The sequence below is a fragment of the Larus michahellis genome, chromosome 5 (genome assembly GCF_964199755.1).
Source record: "Larus michahellis chromosome 5, bLarMic1.1, whole genome shotgun sequence".
NCBI classification, from domain to species: domain Eukaryota; kingdom Metazoa; phylum Chordata; class Aves; order Charadriiformes; family Laridae; genus Larus; species Larus michahellis.
This window is the reverse complement of record NC_133900.1, coordinates 33,185,148-33,205,037: the sequence shown is the minus strand read 5'-3', so window position 1 is coordinate 33,205,037 and position 19,890 is coordinate 33,185,148. Positions and strand designations below refer to the sequence as shown.

At 40.4% G+C, this 19,890-nt stretch overlaps 1 protein-coding gene and 1 long non-coding RNA gene across 7 annotated transcripts in view; one reads left to right on the top strand and one right to left on the bottom strand.

The window, feature by feature from the left end:
- The window catches only part of LOC141744169 (uncharacterized), a 53,316-nt gene extending 43,782 nt beyond the window's left edge, over nt 1–9,534 (bottom strand). Inside the window, exon 1 of the long non-coding RNA XR_012587354.1 lies at nt 9,427–9,534. This is a non-coding gene — a long non-coding RNA (uncharacterized LOC141744169). The remainder of the gene's footprint in view (nt 1–9,426) is intronic.
- A 4,166-nt stretch (nt 9,535–13,700) lies between these two features.
- RAP1GDS1 (Rap1 GTPase-GDP dissociation stimulator 1) overlaps nt 13,701–19,890 on the top strand; it is a 102,607-nt gene continuing 96,417 nt past the window's right edge. Inside the window, exon 1 of one of the 6 annotated variants that reach the window (XM_074589514.1) lies at nt 13,701–14,465. In XM_074589514.1, coding sequence (XP_074445615.1) covers nt 14,462–14,465 — 4 coding nt within the window. In that variant the 5' untranslated portion in view covers nt 13,701–14,461. The remainder of the gene's footprint in view (nt 14,466–19,890) is intronic. The other 5 variants (XM_074589511.1, XM_074589516.1, XM_074589510.1 and 2 more) reach the window with 5 other exon arrangements.

Genomic DNA, 19,890 nt, shown 5'->3' with positions numbered 1-19,890 from the left:
CATCCAGAAAGAATACAGCACTTGCATAAAAAGCAAAGACAAAAATCATACGTTCCAACTAATTAAAAGATTTGATAGATTTAGAACACTAATAGAAGCACATATGTTTAATTGAAAACACATACTACCTGCAAGCTTCTTTTTAAGTTAATACCACAGAAGTACAAAAATCACTAAATGAGTTATTGAAATCAAAGATTGGGAATTTTTACTATTTTTTTTTTTATATACAAAAGATTTGCTGAATCTGTTGCTGGATAGGTAGGAGAACTCACACGCTGCGAATATTTGAAAGGAGGTCGTTCCTGAGACAGCTTGCAGGCTAGCCTCCCATACATCTTCTACAACCATTTATCTTAGATAGTTCCAAAAATACATCAATTACAGAAGAAAAAATCTGGTGTGTGTTTCCTGGAATATTTCTTATTTGTTAAACTCTGAGAAAAGGAACATGAAAGATAATAATTTGATAACCTGAACCTATAGGTCTGGATTTTCCTCCTCAAAAGAAAATTAAATGCAAATAGTGTACTGTGTACATCCCTCCCAGTCTGTATACTTCTACCTATGGTGCGTGTTCCCCCTGAAATAGAAGCAGACAGCATAAAATTCCTGGAACGCAGTCTGTCTGTTCTTTTTTCTTTACGATTATTTTCTTGCACTGTCTGTGATGTGATGCAAATGACAGTCTCAGTTTCAATCTGGAATTTCACTTTGGAAAGCCCAAGCACGACAAGTTAATTCTATTATACAGAACGTCTTCTAAACAGTTTGCAGAACTATGCTAACCGCTCTAAAATAACATCTTTGATGTGTACCTTCACATGGCAACCGGGCAGTAGCCACCCCTTGCAAGGGGATCACATTCAAGACCACCAAGAGCAGTAGAACTGAACAGATACATGCAAGAGAAATAATTTTGATGAGTTATAGAAGGTAAAATTTAGAATGATAAACACTTGGCCATCCCTGTCTCCACACTACATAGTGGAATAGCACAAGTTCTCTACAGATTTCAGTGGTTAAGAATCATTTCTTTGCCTCAGACTTGCTCGTCACTGTTTTGGTCATGACTTTTTCCTATAGCTAACATGCCCTACAGAAATTTAAGGCTACATGATGGAAAATGGTCACATTTCTTACGAAACAGTTTATACAGATGAAACTACCATAATTCAACATCTGCACTGAAGAATGGGAGGTTCATCAGTAAGCCTAAGGAACAGGTTTACAAGTTCAAAGGCAAAGTAATCACAAAGAACAAGACAGCAATTGTTCTATAATACATGTACCCACATGCCTCATTGTAAGGGCCCCATCACTTAGCAATTACAAGTTTGAATTTTCAGTAATGAATTTAAAGCACTTCTACATGAAATCCAACAGCAAATCTGTGTGTCCACTCTAACCTGAGCACATTGGTTAAACCACGTAGGATCACATACAACAGCTGTACCAAAGATTTATTAAAAAAAAAAATTTTTTAAGTGATTTAAATTAGGAGCTTGGCGGGGGGGGCGGGGGACGGGACAACAGACAAGGGAAGTAAAGCAGGAGCTGATGATTCTGAACAGCATGTAAGCTAAGTAAATTACTGCCTTTTCCTCATAATCTCAAGATAACACCCCCTACTTCAAGGTACAGACAAGTTCCTTTTAAACAGGACTAAAAGGAGATATGCAGCTTCTTGTTGCAGGGCTTGGCAACTGTGAGTAAAGTCAAATGTTACAGGGGAGGAGTCTGCAATGGGGCAGGACAAAAGAGATAGCTGGAAACATGGGAGTGTCAATAAGAGAAACAATTTGTAGTTTAATGTATTTCAATTTGGCATTTTATACTGAAATTATAACGTATACACTTTCAGTTTCCTCCTCTAACATTCTAAAAATCAACAAGCAATTGTAACATGTTATAAATGATAATAAAAATATTTTAATAAAGCTTTTTTTTAAGATCAGATTTTGTACACTTATGGTTAGATCCTTGCAATCAGGCCTTTTGAAGGATAAACCAAAATATAATATTATTTTCTTCTTGTCCAAAACCACCCCATAAAACATACCCTCTGTGTAAATAAAAGGTAAGCTCACTGAGTTTACAATGAAGCAAATTAAAGCAAACATGAAAGAGCAGATTCAATTTTATTCTTAGGAACATCATATCTACTGGGATTATGTCCTTTGATTTAATTGGAATTGTATCATTTTCACTGAAGTAAGAACAATGAAGAGTGTGGCTAATTATCTTTTGATTTTTTTCTATTTTTATGGTGATGTCTTGTAAACCCAAAAAAAAAAAATCAATATCTGTAAACCTGGAAAAGATTGGAAGCGTTCATTCTCCTTCCAGACAAGATAATCCTGAGTCAGTAGAAACGCATGAAAAGTTACAGTAGGTTATAAGGAGTCCATGAAAGGGTTACTTGAGCTCATTTCCAATATAGAAAACGATCATTTTTCACATCACTGGCCAATTAAATGAGTTCAAACAAGCCTCCCATATCCTGGGGCAATGCAAATTCATAAGGAAAGAAAAAATAGCACTCAGTCTTAGAAATCCAAAGTAGGAGATCAAAAGAAAACACATAACAATACCACAATGCAAATGAGCTTTTGCCTGGGAAATAAAAAGCTCTACAAAAATGTCCACAACAGCAGAATTCCTAGAGCTCAGAGTTTTATAAAGCCAGTTAGCAGGGCTTGACTCATCATTTTTTGCTGACAACAGAAGCCTGACCCTTAGGAAGATATTTGTGCTTTTGCCAAGGCAGCCCCAGCTCCCCAAAGTTTAAAGCTTTGGAAATGTTTAATTTCTGCTAAATATTGTATCTGAATTTTTTTTGTTCATTTTGAAGTGATTATATCCTACCTGCCCTGCACAACACAAATTTTCCCATTAAAGTAACAAGCCTGAGGAACAGTACAATTTTTCAGCCTGAAATAGAAAACTGGGTCCAGAAGCCTACAAGGAACCATAGTGCAGCATCCCCTTATTTTAGGCCCTCTCTCTGACAAGTAAACATCACCCATCTTAATAATGCTTCTAATTTGGTAGAGTAAGATATCTGGGGAAAGTGGATCAAATATTGCAGTAAAACTCTGAAGCAGAAATTACAGTTGTTGAAGACTCCAGTTATTTATGTTTGTTCCCTCCTGTAAAAATCACCCATGGACTTTTTATTTTCAAGCCTTCCAGTTTATCAGGGTAATATGCTATCAAACACCGATCATTAAGTTTTCCCTTCCAAACAGTCCGTTCACTAGTTACTGTTTGCTTTCGCTTCCAGATATTTTATGTAGATAAGCCATTTGTAATGCTGAATTTTGACAGCATTGGATCCCAGAGGCATCTGTGAATTATTAACCGGTATGGGGCCTACGAGGCTCAGTTTAGACTTTGGTGTGCATTGATGCTGTCAGAACACACAGCTGCTTAGATTAAGCCATGGGTCTTGTTGTTAGTCCAAGGAGAGAGGCAAAGGTCATCTGGAGTTAGAAAAGTGCACAGAAACAGGGAAGAGGCTTCCCCACAAAATGCATAGCCCTACAGAATCTCTCTGGAGAAAGTGAACAAGGAAAAGTACAATATATAGGCGACAGTGCCAGGGGGGATAAGGGGAGGAAGAAAAAACCCACACCACACACACACAAAAAAAAAAAACCCAAAAAAGAAGTTGTCTTGCTACACACCAATGTAGAAATAGCTCTAAATGAATAATTTTAAGCAAGTCTTTTGCATTAGAGGAGTTGCCAGATTTTTCAGACCTACGTATCTGCATAATTTGCAGGTACAAAGCATACAGATTCACACATACTTCATAGTACATGTGAATTACACTTCCAAGTCTACTATTTTCATAACATTTTCATGAATACACAGGTGTAACCATACGCCCAGCTCCAGCTAATCCCTGAACTATTCTTGGCACATCACCAAGCAGCAGCGACTATAATGAATGGCAATAGCAAAGGAACGATAGCCTTATCTTTCTGGCAAGAGTTCTGAAAGCTCCACAAGAAACTCGTCATCACTAATGCAAACCCAAGAAAAGAGGGAAATGTGCTCTCACTAAGCAGCATTCTCACTGGGGCCTCTGTTTAGGATAACGTTCGCAGGAGCTTAGAAAACTTCCTATAATAAAACAGACTGTAAAGATTCATGCAGGACAAATGTATCAAAGCAAACAGAGAAGTAAACGGCCATTTTAACCATGCTGGTTCATGACTATTTATTATTTTTTTTAATTTTCTCCTGCTAATTGTTTGTTTATTAATTCGGTTTGTGAAGACAAGAGTTTTGGGGACTGTTACTTGAGAATACCAGAGATCTTTAACTGATTTAAAACGTTTTTAAATGTAAAGCTTGGGTAGTTACCAGTTTCATACACAAAGAAAAAGGACCGTATTGTGTCTAGCCTCAAATGCAACATCAGAAATCAAAATTCAGTAATACAAAGCAGCATTGAGATTACTTGAAACCTCTTAAGCATCCCTGCAGTGCTTGCCATCAGGAAGTGCAAGAAGCACAGCTGTGGTCAGCCCTGCAGCAAGCAGTTTAAGACTTCAAAGCTAATTTTTCAAAGGCCTCTTAGTTCATTGTTGGCCCACAAGAGACAACTGAGTTTTGGGTTCAATTCCAGAGGTCCTTATCACTAAAAAAATACTGAGATTTAGGTACATACGTGGGTGTCCCTGAACGCAAGCTAATGTCAAGTGAGAGACACTTTTTATACAGAAACTATCAAGAGACAAACTACAGTACCATTTGGGGTGACAGAGTGGTCAGGGACACAACATAGAGGTAGGAAAGGCATAGTAGAATGTACTGGAAAACTGCCATTTAAATCAGAAATGTCTTTATAAGGCTAAAGACAACATACCTCTTTTAAAACTTTCATTTTAAATCCTCCTTCTGTATATGCTCTCCCTCCCATCATCTCTCCCTCAGCTTCAATTTGTGCCCTACGTGTGGTTGATGGGCTGTATTTCTTCTTACAGATTGCAAGTCCTCTGCTGCTGCAGCCCTCCTCACCATGTCAAAAACCATTCTGAGAGCACCACGTCAGCACTGCAGGCTCCAGCTCCTACCTTCCCCATTCTCCCCCAAGGGAAATCACTCTTAAGAGCAACCTCCATTGCCTGAAGTTCAAGATACCTGGGTAATTACCTTTGTTGTAATTTCCGCCCCCACTTGCGCTGCTACAGATAAAGTTTCCAGACACGACAAGTACCTGCAAGGTCTCACAGTTTGTCACAACGCCTGACAGGCTAAATTAACAGCTGTGGTGGGAAAAATATGCTAAGGTACTTATGCAGCACTAAAATAGGGCAACTTAAAATCAGCTCTAAGCTTCAAAATTGGAAAGCCTGAGAAGTAAAACCAGTATATTAATACCCATTATTAGAAAAAGTGTGGACTTAGCAGTTTTTAGAAAGAGCTATGACTGAACACAAGTGTATGTCCTACTCGTATAATACATAGGCTGCGTGTAAATGGTCATGCTCAGCATGCTCGGGAATGGTCCCAGACATTGGGAGCACACCTGTACAGTTGCTGGAAAATGAGGTCCGAGTTTCACACAAGGACTCAGAATATGAGTCTGTCACAGATTCAAGTCTGTCCCACAATATTCTTCACAGTAAGGAAAAGAACGGTGAAACTTTCCATTCTTGCACCTCCTTGTGTTATGCCAATTTTGAGGCTTCCATACAATGAGGAATAACCCAGACTTCAGCCTAAAATGCTGATGAAAATAATCCTTAAATGATTAAACAGTCTGGATTTAATTTATTTTTATTTTACATTTTATTTTCTTTTTGGTAGCTTGTTCAGTAGATAAAGAAAACATGGAAATATTAAAGGATCTCTGCATTTGTAATTGCACTGGCATTCAATTCCACCTATGATCTGATCCTCTCTTGCCACTGCTATAGCTTGGGCATCTTCTAGCTTAGCAGCTTTTCCTACATGCAAGAACACTACTGCTGACCACAAATCTTTTCCATCGTGCAATATAAACATCAGGTGTTGGGTTTTTTTCAGTCTCTATTGCCTTCTTGTCTCCTGATGCATCAGATATCAGCTTTCCATCACTACTTGGAGTATAACAGATAGTAATCTTATTTCTTTATCTCAAGTGTAATTTCACAATACAAGTGTAAACTCTTCATAGTCCTATCATATTTTCTTACTCCTTAGTCCCTTCATGGTCTGACTGCTGCAACTGCTATCAAGCTGCTGTCATGTACCTGGCATCCTCATCCATCAAGTCCAACCACCCTCAATCAAGTATCATTTTAAAGACTGCAGGCTACACAACACCTTTTCTCTTTCACATTCATCAACAATCCCGATGCCCTATATTATTCATCTGCCTGTTGTATTGAAATCTCAATCTTTCTCAAGGGAGAGAAGTCTTATGTATAACCTGAGGAGCTTGGAGGCAAATGAACCTGTCCCCAAAGGCAAGATTTTTTTTTTTTTTGAACAATATTTTCGTATCTCCATTCCCACTGGGGAAAGTAAATAAATTTGTTTGGGCCTGGAATATCACTATGTTTGGTTTTTTAGATGGACCAAACCTTACAGAGGCAAACAATAAGAAGCTGGGAACCCAGCTCAATGAAGTTGTTTCAGTAATATTTTTCAGGAGACAGTTAAAATTAGCACATTTCATAATTTTTGAGCTCTCCTGCTACTATATGTAGATCAATGCCCTTTTTTGGGGAAAAGGAAAGCACATGAAGCAAGGAGAAACCGACACAAATATTTTGAGATACCAAACCTTCTGTGGATGCAAACCCCAAGAAATCTGAAGAAAGAAACATTTAGATTTAACTTATCAAGTAGTTACAGAGTTAAATGCCTTGACATCCTGAGAGTAGCTCTTGTGGGCATTTGAATGCCTCAGAATTAACTTTCTGAAATTCTCAGCCTCAGTGAAGAGGCAAGCTTGCCAAGAGCTTGCTACAATATTCAGAGAAGATAACAGCCTCGCTAGTTTTGGAAGACACCATCTTTCACTAGAATTGCTACAACTTATTCTTGATGCCACAATGGATGTGGTTTTTACTGGTAACGTCATCATCACTACCTAGATTTCAACGATCTAGGCAAAAAAAAAAAAAAAGAGATAAAAAGAAAGATAAAAAGAATGCAAAATTCACAACTAAAAAAAATTGAAAGAGACGCTTGCTGATCCCTTCATAAACACCAGCATCTTCATTGCCTGAAGCAGCACTTACAGTTAATTGCCCCATCACGCACCTTATACACACACAGATACACACCCTGCCTTTGCTTTTGCTGCACTTTTACAGCCTAAGCTGCTATTCCACCTCAACCTCCTGAACTGCACGGTAAAAGGAAATACAAGGAAAAGAATCTTGAGAGAGCTCAGATCAGAATGGAGTTCAGCATCTCTGAAAATTCAGTTTTCTTCTCATATTTGCCCAAGCACATGCTTTCAGCTACAGAAATCACAGTTGTTATTACAGGTTGTTTCTTGCTGTATCTCAAATACAGTATAAGAGCTTGCCTACAAAAAATGACAAAATTAATTACTTCAAATCACCAGGTTATGCCTGGAGCTGCCTGGTTGCAAAGCGGGTTTTACCTCTACGACCCAAGACAACAGGGTGCAGCTAATTACTTTGTGCAATGCAGTTAGAGAAATATGGGTTGCAGTACCTCATGGGGTAGAAAGGAAAAAAGGGGAAAAAAAAAAAAAAAAACAACAGAGGGACATGCAGCAAAATGATGCATTCAGCAGGAATGTGAAGACTGTAACATATTTGTGAAAATGTCAAATTCTATAATATTGAAAAATTAAAGCCTACGGATTTTGTCTATGATATTCAGTTATTATTTCAGACTTCTACAGATGCAAAAAGACCTTTTTTCTCAGTTCATGGTGGATTTATGTTTTTAAGATATCCCAGAAATATCTATGCATATATATAGACATATACATATTAAATATATGTGAAGATATAGATATGTACATATTTAGTGAACGTTCTGTTTCTGAAATTCATTGAAACCTATAGCCAGTTTTACTGTTAAGGAACCACAAAACATACAGCGTCCTGCATGTATACACAGTAAAGAATTTTTGCTACCTTAAGATATAGCCTGAATTCCTGTACTAAAGAACCAAAAATTAAATAAACCACAGAGTTCATATTTCACCTGCTTGAACTAAAGACAGGCTTTAAAAGGACACAGTCCATGCAGCTAGATATTCCCTTCTCCAGATTAATGTAACACTAGCATGTTGTGGGCAATAAGTGGCAAGACAGTGCCTCAGAGTTGCAAATTCCTCTGAAGACAGTCATCTGCCTATTACCTTATTGTTAACTTTAGTCAGAATTAGTTCAGTTGTCAAGTGTAGCAAAATTATTTCCTGATGGGGAGGTAGCAAATGGAGGCAAAATAAAGAAAGAGTTAAAGGGCACTAGGGAAGCTCAATCTCACTGGATTGCAACGTTCAAAAAGGGCAGAAAGATTTAAATAAGAAAGGCTGACGTACACATATCTTATTTAAATTCTGAGAGATTACTAATGTTATTAAAGCACTGCAGTATTGAACCTGGCACTGAGAGATATACCGTGTGTTAAAGCCTAGTGGGGTTTTTTTGGACTTTCTTTTTGGCTATTTGATTCTATCAGAATACATGCAATGAACAATGGATTGATTCTCATCCATCAGTTGTTGGAAGACTATCATCATGGGCATACAATCACAGACCAAAGTAATTTGCCTTTATCACCTAGAAAGTATAAAAGGTGGGATTTCAAACCAGTCTTTTTTGTAACTCTACCCTAAAATGTCCTTTCCCATATAGTAATCTTTTAGTTTATGCATCACTAACAGTTGAACACAGTGGCCTTACTTAGCTACAGCTTTGCTCTAGCAATTATTATTGCTTAGGTAGAATTCAAATTCTCTCCATCAGTACTATCAAGCCAGAAGCTATGGGGCTTAATTTTCTTTGCACAAAAATAGAGAAACTGATGGAAGCAGAAAAATAAATAGGACATAATAGTTTCACTAGAGTAACACTATTTTTGTAGTAATAAATTATAACATTTAAGTATAAAATGCTTCATAACACGTAAATAGAATACACTGTAGCAAACTCTGCCACAGATGCATGCACTTCACTAAGTCCAAAAACACACGACTTACACAAATGTAGATATACTAAAGACATACAATTAAAGAGCACTGTATAATTGCTTTGTACATCTAACAACTCCAAAATAAACCTTTACCCGAGAACACAATTATCTATTAGCACTTACTCAGAAATAGCAGTCTGAATCAATAAAAAAGCTTTTTTTCCCCAATTTATTTCACATCCCTCTAACTTAAGTAGGAAAAAGACTAAAATAGCCATCCAATAATGGGAAGAATATACTTACAGCACAGCTAGAGATGTCTGCAGACAAAACCCCTTCTTGGTGAATATCTTAACCTCTTTCATTTTATGGTATCTACATTGGCCAAAAAAAGCAGAGTTCTCACTTGCCTTTATAGGATATAAACCAGAAAGCTAGTTCATCCTTTTCTACTTTTTTTTCCCAGCCCTCTCAGCTGTCTTGAATCACTTCCTTAAGCATAATGCCATCAGGGGACAATAGGTCACCTGTGTATCACAAGCCAATAAATTTAACCTAGATATTCTGTAGATTAGTCTGACTTTACTCACCTGAACCCTAATGGGATTTAGCCAAACTCGACTGTGAGGAAAGGGAACCACCAAATTCTCATGCCCAAGACAGCTGCGTGACTGGATTCTGTTTAGGCAAGATCTACAGAGAGAGTCTGGCTGGCAAACTGCCTCTCGTAGTGAGGGGGAAGGCAAATATAGGCAAGGTCCCTACCAACCTCACCTGGAATCAAAGTCTTTCTCAAGCCTAGATATTGTAACTAGGTCACCTGAGTAGATTTTATACACGCAAAATAATCTTGGAGCAATTTTTCCCTCCAGTTGCTCTCCTATCTCTTCTTGAGGGACTGTAGGAAAGCTATAATAAATACAAAACCCTAGCAAGCAAACAAAAAATAATACAACTGCCCAGTTACGTTAGAGGGGAAAAAGGAAGAAATTCCTTCCTGACTACACAGGAAACCTCCTTCAGCTCTAAAAAGTAAGTCTAGTCTGTAGCCACTGTCTTCATACATTATGAATGTACCAAGCATCGTATGCAATTTTTACTCTCCCCTATACCCAGGAAGAAAGCGGGAGATACTGGTCATTCAAAAAGTCCCAAATTTTCACTCCAGAAAGGATTACTGCAATCTTTTAGTATGACACACAATGCATACAGACTCACACATAACACACACAAATTTTTCCTTCAGACAGATTAAAGCTTTGCTTTTTGAAAGTTTGGGATTGAGAGACAAAAACACCATGAATTTCTCAGATTTCACTTTCCCAGATCACCCATTCTGGTATTTAAATTGCACTCACAGCTAGAAAGTTCTACCTTATGTCAAGGCTGGAGTTTTCTAATTCCAACTTCCAGCACTTAACAGAAAGGCTTTATCATGAATATTTACACACTGGATATGGGAACATGAATGAGTTATCACAGGACAAGGTCAGGTGTTCACTTCTGTATTAATAACTGTTCTTATCCCATGGAAAATGTGAGGCAGCTTACTCTCAGGGAGAACATTGAGTCATCCCTGGCAACACTCTGTCCCCATGCACACTTTGTTGCCTCCCCATATCGCAGGAAGATCTCAAGAAGTAGCTTGTCCTGTTTTCCACGTGCAAGTTCACAGATAGTCCTGCACTGCACTATTTCCACCTCTGGTTTTACAAGAACTTAAATTTCTCAAGGTGCCAGGACTCAGGGAGTTGTCTGTGCCTCTAACAGGAAACAAAAGGTAAAGTGCTACCCATACTTTGGCATTCTTTGCCCTTCTTTACTTATGGAACAGGTTGTGACAGCTATTCCCACCAGATGACCTAAATTCCACTGAATTACAGTACTATATCATATTTCCTTATGTATTCAAGCATCCCGACATCCTCCTGTTGCTCATGTAGGTTTCTAAGATCAGTACAGAGGCAATTAAAAATATATTCCTTACCTGCACCTTTGTGCCAAACTAAATGATGCAATATGTGTGAGAAAGCTTTTCAAAGAGTTGCTACATCAGGGGTGAGGAGATGTGCTGAGAATTTGAAATGGATGCAGGATACGAAAAAGAAAATTCGTGAAGTGGTAAGCACTGGAAGGTCACTTTGACCAAATTTTTCCATTTTCTTGCAGTACATAAGACACAGTCAGTGTTTGGGAGTGCCGAGACAGCACTTGTTAAAAACTTCATAATTTCTGTAGTATACAACTCAATTTCCACAGCTGCATTTACAAGTGCAGAAATGAGCAGGGATCTCATAAGCTATTCTAAAGGATATTTTTATGAAAGAATCTTCCATTCTCTTCCCCACTGCTGAAATTAAACATCCCCTGAAATCCACAGAATGTGCTTGTACAGGTTTCTTCCCAACTTCTACTGCAAACCTCACTGGTAACTTAATACATTTCTTCTAGTTCCCAGTTTTCCTCAAAAACTTGTTTTTTAATTAATTTTTTTCCTTGATGTATACATCAAGAACATAATCGTTTCATTATTTTTAATGAGATATTCTCACAAGCATCACACTTCACAGGTGCTAATCACTTTAAAAAAAAATCAGCACACTGATTTTGCATATAATCTTCTATAGATATGATATCTAAAGCTTGATGGCCCAAAGCTCTTCTGTATAGTCTCTTGGAGATGGAAATTCCCCTCAGGAAGGCTCCTCGTCCTTTTGCACTGTACCGCGAGTAGCCATACATACTTGATCTTGCATTGAGCTACAAGAATGGCAGGGCTTTATTTGGATTATTTTTTTTTACAATAGCCCTTTGTTCCATTGTAAACTTGTACCTAATGGAGAGATTGACAAAAATGAAGTCCTTGGCTTCTTCAGATTTTTCTCTTTCTCTCTCTAGAATTAACAAGTATTCAGTCAAAAGATCAAAAAGTCTCCCTACTTTTGCACAGTTCTTTTGGATCCACCAAAACCAATTATAATCAAAGACGTTCTGCAGTGCCAGGCCTCTTTCTGGCATTTTTTTTTTTTTTTCAAAGCAGAACTCTTTAGAAGTCACTGTCCTCAAAATCCTCTCTTGGAGCAGGTAACAGTCCTAACTTTCTGGGTCTTGCAAAGATATAGGTGTGCATTTCAATCAGGATATGCAAGTAAACTTGTGAAACTCATGCATTTTACAGATTTCTCTGATTTATCCCAGGTATCCAATTGGGAAATAATATGGAATAATGCATGGAACATCTCCTCCATGACCCCTCAGAGACGGATCAGTAGGAACAGTATTTCACTGCCTTTTTCCCCAGACATGTCAAGGAAACATTTGGGACACAGATAAAAAGCCTAAGCAAAACTTACTTCTGAGCAAAAGAAATAAGGAGGCAAAACTGTAGAACAAAAATGAATTTCAGGCAGGATTTGAAAATAGATGGAAGGAGAAAAATACAACTTTTCACCACTCAGACTCATTTAAGAATCCCTGTATTTTATTAGGTATTCAACTAGACAATCCCTGCAGTTAAAAAACCAACATGCTCTGGTTTGAATTTTCTGCAGTCACAGTGCAATGAAGACAGTAACCTAAGTGTTTTAGTTGTCTAGCCATTGTAAAAACATACAAATTTTCAGTATCAGCTGCTCATAAAATTATATATCTTCAGTGTCAGTTTCTGCATACTGGGACAGTGGTTAACCCCGCTGAAGTCAACTGCAAAATTCTGCTGATGTCCTAAGGAAAGAGCTGCTGAATCACAGGGCTACACCAAAGTAAATGGACAAACCCCAAGATGTTCAGCCTGTACTCTGCAGAAGGACTGATGAATTATTCTTTGCTTGTCATATCACACTGCCCTTTTACAGCCATGAGAGCTCCCGGGACCTCTTCCAGAGAGGAAACCCCTGGCAGGTGCTGACTGCTGGCTGAAAGAGGCTACTGGTGTCACTTGTGAAGCCACTGTGGGGGCTGACTCATCCGCAACTCTTTTTTTGCATCACTCATCTGAATTGTCTCTGGCCTATCCGTTCCTATAGAGCGAGCAAGACCCTCTATCGTACTCTTTGGTCCTACTCTATTTAATCATACTTTAGAATTTACTCAGGTAAACCTGTGAATGCATAAATATGGAAAGATTTAGAAAAAGTGAAAATGCTACAAGAGCTACTCAATTAATTTCAACCCTGCCCCAAAACAGTTCCCAGTGAAAGCGCTACAATGAGAGGACTGTAACAGTAAACAGTTTCTCGTTGTTTCCTGCATTATAGAGTATCCCGGGGCAGAAAGGAAGGGGGAATGCTGAATACAGAGATTCATTTTCTTGTTAAAAATGCCTTCCACACATAACTACCTCGTGCAGAAGCCTTCCAGCTTTGGGTGTAAAACTTGCAACGTCGGTGCAGCACAACGTACAGCAATTGGACTTCACCTGGCAGTTTCCTCCACTGACTCTTTTCCTCACACGGCCCACCCAAAAGCTGCTTTTTCACCCATCTTAATCCACCACTCCTGCGAAACGCTCCCCATTTTTAAACTGCCCCACCACCTCTCGCGGCGGGGAGAGAGCCTCGGCGGCGCTCGGGCCTTTTGAAGGAACTTGGAAGAAGCGGCTGCCGCCCTCCCGCCCAGCGACGGCGGACCGGGGCGCGGCCCTCTCGCCGCCCCACCCGGTCTCCAGCCTCGCTCTCCTTCACCGGCCGCAAGCTGCAGCCGCCCGCCTTCCACAGAACGCCGAGGGACGGCCAGCATGGCAGAAACCCCCCGCTCCCACCGCCCCGCCGATAAAACCGCAGCCCCTTCTCCCCGCAGGATGCGGGGCAGCGGGAAAACACAGGAACGACCTCAGGCGCCCACAGCGTGAGGGAGATTGCCGCGCGCGCTCGTAGCCGTTACTAACGGTCGTACCGACGCCCCCCACTCCCTCAGCGCCGTGCCCCACCCCAGCCCCTCTAACAAAGGAGGCCCGGGGCCGCGGCGAGGGGCGGGAGCCGCCGTTCCCTGTGGGGACCCGCCCTCCCCCAGCCGCCTCCTCCCCAGCCGCCTCCTCCCCAGCCGGGGGCGCTGCCGCCGGCCCCGCACCGCCTCCTCGTTCCGTGGCTGCCCGCCCTTCCCCGGCAGCAGCGGGTGGTGGCAGGGTGCCGCCGGGCGGGGTGTCTCCCAGGCGGCCTTGCCCGGATGTGTTACCCTGACTCATAGCCGCGCCGCACGCAGGCTCCGCGCCGCTGCCGCGCCCGCCCCGCTCCGCGCACACGCCTCCCGCGCCTCCCTCCGCACCAGCGGAGAGGTGGCGGTGGCAGCAGCAGCAGCAGCAGCAGGAGGGCGAGAAGGAGGAGGAGGCCGCGGCGGCACCATGGGTAAGTCGCCCCAGCTCCGCGCTGTGCAGCCCCCTGCCGCCGCCCCTCTGCCCCCGGAGGCCGCTGCCCGCTCTTCTCCGGCGGGCGGGGAGAGGCGACTGGTGCAACTTCCTTATCGGCCGCCTTCCTCTTCTCCGTGCCTTAGCCCAGGAGGAGGGTCGAGGCGGACAGCGGGGCTCCGCCGGGTCCCCCCGGCGCCGCCGTGGCCGCTGCCCGGCCCTTGCCCCTGCGGCGCAAAGTTTCCGCGGCTCCTGCGCTGCTGCCGGCCGGCCCCGCCTGGCGGCTCTGCCCCAGCCCGACGCCCCGCCGGTCAGCCCCGTGGTGCGCCCGGCACGGCACCCGCGGTTCTCGCTCTGAATTCCAGCGGGTCAGAGGAAAGATAAATTCCCTGAGTGCGAAGAGGGGTTCGGAGCAAGGAGTTATATAAGGCACCCCCAGGACGCTTTCCCCGTTACTGTTTGCATAATGGAGACAGTTGGGGTAATACCTTCAGGAGATTATTTTATAATCCCCGTTCCTTGTTTGTGAAAGGCACAGAGATCCAAAGATATTTCTCCAGCTTTTAGAAAGAGCATTACTCATGCCTACAAATGCAGCCATATTACCGATGCCTTTTTTTTTTTAATCTTAAGATTGTAAATTAAGTAGTTTTACACTGATTGCCACTTGCATGGAGCTTCCGAATAATGCCATGTGAATCTAGGAAGTACAGTATTTGATTTTTCTTTACAAAGTGCTCAGTGAATTTCTCTTGCCTCTTGTACAAACTACAGCTCTCCTGGTATTAAGCAGACATTGTAAAACTGATTTCCCAGAAATCTGTCTGTGATATAGATTCCAGAGATGGGTAAGGAGTACCCCCGCCTTGAGCTGCCAAAGACCCAGCCAGCCTGGCAGATGTGGTGGTGGGAATCTAGGTTGCAGATCCGGAGGGCAAGGAGCTGTGGCTTGCAACCAGGGTAAAGAGGTGGCAGTTCCTGAATTCAGCTCAGGGGTTTGACATCAGCACTTCCTGTGGCCTTAGGTAAATTAGTAGTTTCTTTGCAGATCACACACATCTTTCACTTTTAACTAGAAGTTTCCATGGCAAGAAGCAGTTGCAATGCCTCAGTTTTTCTGGTTGTGAAATGAGGATAAATACTTATTTAACTCCTTTAAAGCAATGGTGAACCTTTGGAGAATGGTTCAAATTAGAAGCTGCCAGGGTCAGGCATGAGGCATAACTACCAGATTTTATCAGAATTAGGTAAAACTATAATGATGTAGTGAAGGTGTCTCTTTTAATGTGGATGGAAAAGACAAGACACTAGGATTTAGTTTGCACATGTTTCTTGTCTCCATTCACAAAGCAGGACTATTATCGTTCTGGTCGAAGTCTAGTTGTAGCTAACTCTGTTTTGGCTTCCAAAAATAAAAACTTCAGGGCATCAGCTAAAAGCTGTTCAGAAAAGCTGGTGCAGAATTAGCTCAGCATTGCTTTTTAGATGAGACTGTGCTTCAGTTGCAGGCAAGTTTGTTGTAAACAGTTTGAGAATCTGCTACAGCTTGCTGCAAAAGTAAGAGTAGTTATAATTATTTTCAGGAAGACTTAAATAATTTTCCTGTAGAATCTATCAGCACCTGTCCATAATTACCCAGAGAGATTGCTTGTGAAAATACAGAGGCCTCCCCCTCCCCCCTTATTTCTTCACATACCAGGGCCTCATTCCACTGTCTTTAAAATAAAGGCAAACTCTAAGTAGCCTCTGCAGCAGATCTTGTTGCTCCAAGGAGTGGCAAAGACTGAAATCAGTTTCACCTTGTCTAGGAACCAGTAATGACTTTTCATGTTTAAGATCTATGTTTAAGCTCATACCATCAGTGCACTAGCTTCCCTCATTCAGCTTATAGTATTCTTTTTGGTAACGCATTGCATAAAAGGTGAAAATCCTTAGAATTAAGTCAAGGATGAATTTGTTCTTTCTATAGCTTGTATATCATGCCATAAACTGTGCTCAACAAACAAGTGCTTGTGGCAGAGACTGCAGTAATGTCTTATGGTTAAATATTTGGTCTATTCTGTATTTACAAAGGTTGGTATGGTATTAGCTGGTTTGTATACTAATGATATAATATGGAAGCCCAACCAGGTATATTGTAACTCAAATAAAAAGATTTCTGTTGTTGGATCTGCATTATCTTTACTATATAGAAATATTTCTGCTGCCGCTCTGGTTCCAAGTGTGTGTTCCTCTGACTACATTCTCATGGCAGTTGTTTCCTCCTAGAAGACAGTAATTTCCTCTCATTAATGTCAGTTCTTTCCAAAATTATCCTTTTTGTTGCTTTCATTTATAGTTTTTAAAGTTGTGTCTGAATACAATTTAAACAATATTCAACTGTTGGCTTCAAGAAGCAAGTTGCCTTAAGTACTCCTGGAAGTAGAGCACTTTGAATATTTGAGATGACATGTGAACCACCAGTACTTTACTTCTGTTTTTATAATAACAATTACAGGTTTTTACTTTTCAGTTACTAATGCCATGCTTCAGTTTCACAGTGAATGGCCCCTTTCCTCAGTCATTTTCTTGTTTTTAACCTTGAAAAACACAACTTGTATCCTCGTGCAAACACACCATATTCAAGGAAAGCTTTCTATTTTAGAGCAGTGGCCTGTGGAGGTTATTGTAAGCAGGCTGCAGTTATTCCACAGATGTAAATTAATGAAATAAAAATTAGGAACTTAGTTACATATTGACCACTCAACAGTAATCCATTGGCCCAAAAAGATGGAGAAACACCACGTTTGAGAGCTTGTACACAGAATACAAATACAGATAACAATTTGGTTTTTATGGCATGTATCAGTTTGTTTGAAGTTTGTCTCTATATAGTGAAAGCTCATAAAAATATTCTTCCATTTTGAGAGTACTGGTTTTGTTAGCAGGAAATGGAAGGCTGCCTCTGCTCTTATGAAGCTTAATACGTACTTAGGTGCTTAGTTGGGCAACAAACTGCGAGAGCAACCTGCTGGTTGCCCAATGAGACCAAGGAGTTTCATAGACTCTTTTTACAATACCTAGCAGTAATAGCACGATGACAAGATAGATTAGATACAGAGGCTATAACATAGATGGATTTAAGTACTGTCTGTTTAGCTACACTGTTGTCAGAGCAAAGATTTATATTGCCCTCTCAATATACGCAATTTCCTTTCCCAGTTTTCCTGAAGAATTACCACGTGCAACTATGTATCAAGTTTTGGGGTCAGCTGTGTGGTTTTAAACACCAAATCCAAACTGAACCACAGATCAGGGTGTAACAAGCCAGGGTCTGTCTTCAGGACATTGGCTCACAATAAAGGAGGCAGGAGGGTGTGAAGCTTCAGGCAGGGCTGTGTGCAATATTGCTTTCAGGAAGATAGGGATAAACCTGCCTGCTTTTTATTAAAAAATTAATCAGGAGCCTCAGACATGAGAGGAATGAAAGCTAATGAAAAAAAAAGTCTTCCATCTTGAGAGCTCTTTTGCTAGTTTTCTTATAAGAGATGCAAGTCAGCCTAATAAACTGCTTGCAAAAGAGATATATCAATTGCACAAAAAGATAATTTTTAATTCTTTTAAAGTTTTGGCTAAAACAATGAGACTTCTAACACCACCAGCATATTAGTTCTAGCCAGCCAGAATACACCAATTTAAGCCAGTATGAAATGTTGTATGAGGATTTCCTAAAACGAGACTGATTTTAGCAAAAGTCTTGTCTTTAAAACACAAACACAGAGGAAACTGCTTTTAGACTGCATCTCTTTTGCTTCAGTAATGTTCCTCGAAGTGTGGTTCTGAAGCAGCCACAGAGGTTAGATTAGTTCTGACTGACCTTATTTAATGAATAACTGTTCCTGTGTTCAGGCCAATATTTGTGATCTTTTGTTACTGTGTGAGACTGAAACCAACCGACTTTGTCTTTAGCTTTAGGTTAAAGGCTTCATTCACAAATGTGTTTCCCTAGAACAGAATATTCTGATGTAGTTTCAGAAGTCTGTGAGGAACATCTGGCTTTCTATAGCGTCAAAATAAAAGGAGAAAGAGAAAGGGCAAAAGAACAGCTGAAACCTGAAGGAAGCAAAGCAGTAATAATGGAAATGAGAAAGCTACCAAGACAAGAATAGAAGGGAACAAAAATCCCTTGAGGGAGATGCGTGGAGGGAGAGAAATACTAGAAGCAGAGGAAAGACAGGGATAATAAATGGATGAATGGAACAACAGAGGACAGAAATAGTAAAAGAAATTAGAAGCTATATTCTGTGCCCCCTCCCCTCCCACCCGCCCGCAAAAAAAGTTATGAAAATAGTTGGGGTATAAATGTAAGTAAAATCAAATAATTTTTACCCTCTTTTTTTGTAGTACCATTTGGCTGCTGCTGACAGTCCTTGAGAAGACTCATTATAATTTTCCATCTTCCTAAAGTACAGTTGATTTATTTCTGGAAGTTCTGAGAATTTAATTATTTATAAATATGTAAAAAAAAAAAAAAAAAAAAAGAAGAGAGAGATATTGCCATAAACTAGCGTTTGCTCAATAAAGGGGAAAACAATGTCATTACTGTTTGACAGGAGAGAAAGCTATGGAGATTCATCTGTGGCATCTGTCAAGGAGGTTGGTTGTTATCCCTTCTTAACTCTGTTGCAGGATGCAGTTTATGTCTTAGAATGACAAAGGGACATTAGACAGTGACCCAGTTACTTATGTAAGAGAAAACCCACTTTACACTGTTGACTAGTCTACCTGGGTCAGTTCACATGCTGCATGTTCAAGAAAACGAGCATCTGTGCTGTTTTGATGCTGTTGGAGGCATTACATTTAAGATTCTACCTTGTTTCCAGATTAAAATAGATTACGAACTACATTTAAACTTCTGGAAATTAGGAGTCTTAAAGTGTTGATGTGTGTTCTCCAGCTAATGGAGAATTTTTAACGACAGTTTGAATTTTAATTAGATAAGGAGCTTTTCCTAGTAAGGGATTTTATAAGTAGCAGCTTTCACTGCAAGGACAATCTCCTAGGGCATCTTTTTGTTAAATATGGTCTAGAAAATTGTTTCTATTTACAAATTTTAATTTAACGGCAACCAAACAAAGTTTGTTTTGGTAGGGTAAAATGATAGTTAAAAGTCACAGACTTCTGAATGTTGAAGTTCCTTTTAGTGCAAAAAATAGCTGATGTGGATTAGAATTTAGGTACGTTCCAGATATGCCTAATAGAATTTGTAAACTCTCTGAGACAAATGGCTGTGGTTCAAGGAGCCTCAAAGCTGTGCAGAGAGTCTGGAGACGTTTGTTCAGCCTGAGTTACGCAGTTCTAGTTTAGGGAGCTTTGAAGTTGTGCAGAAAGCCTGGTGATCTCATACTGTTCTTAAGCTGTAGTTCAAGTAGATCACAAAGTTGGCA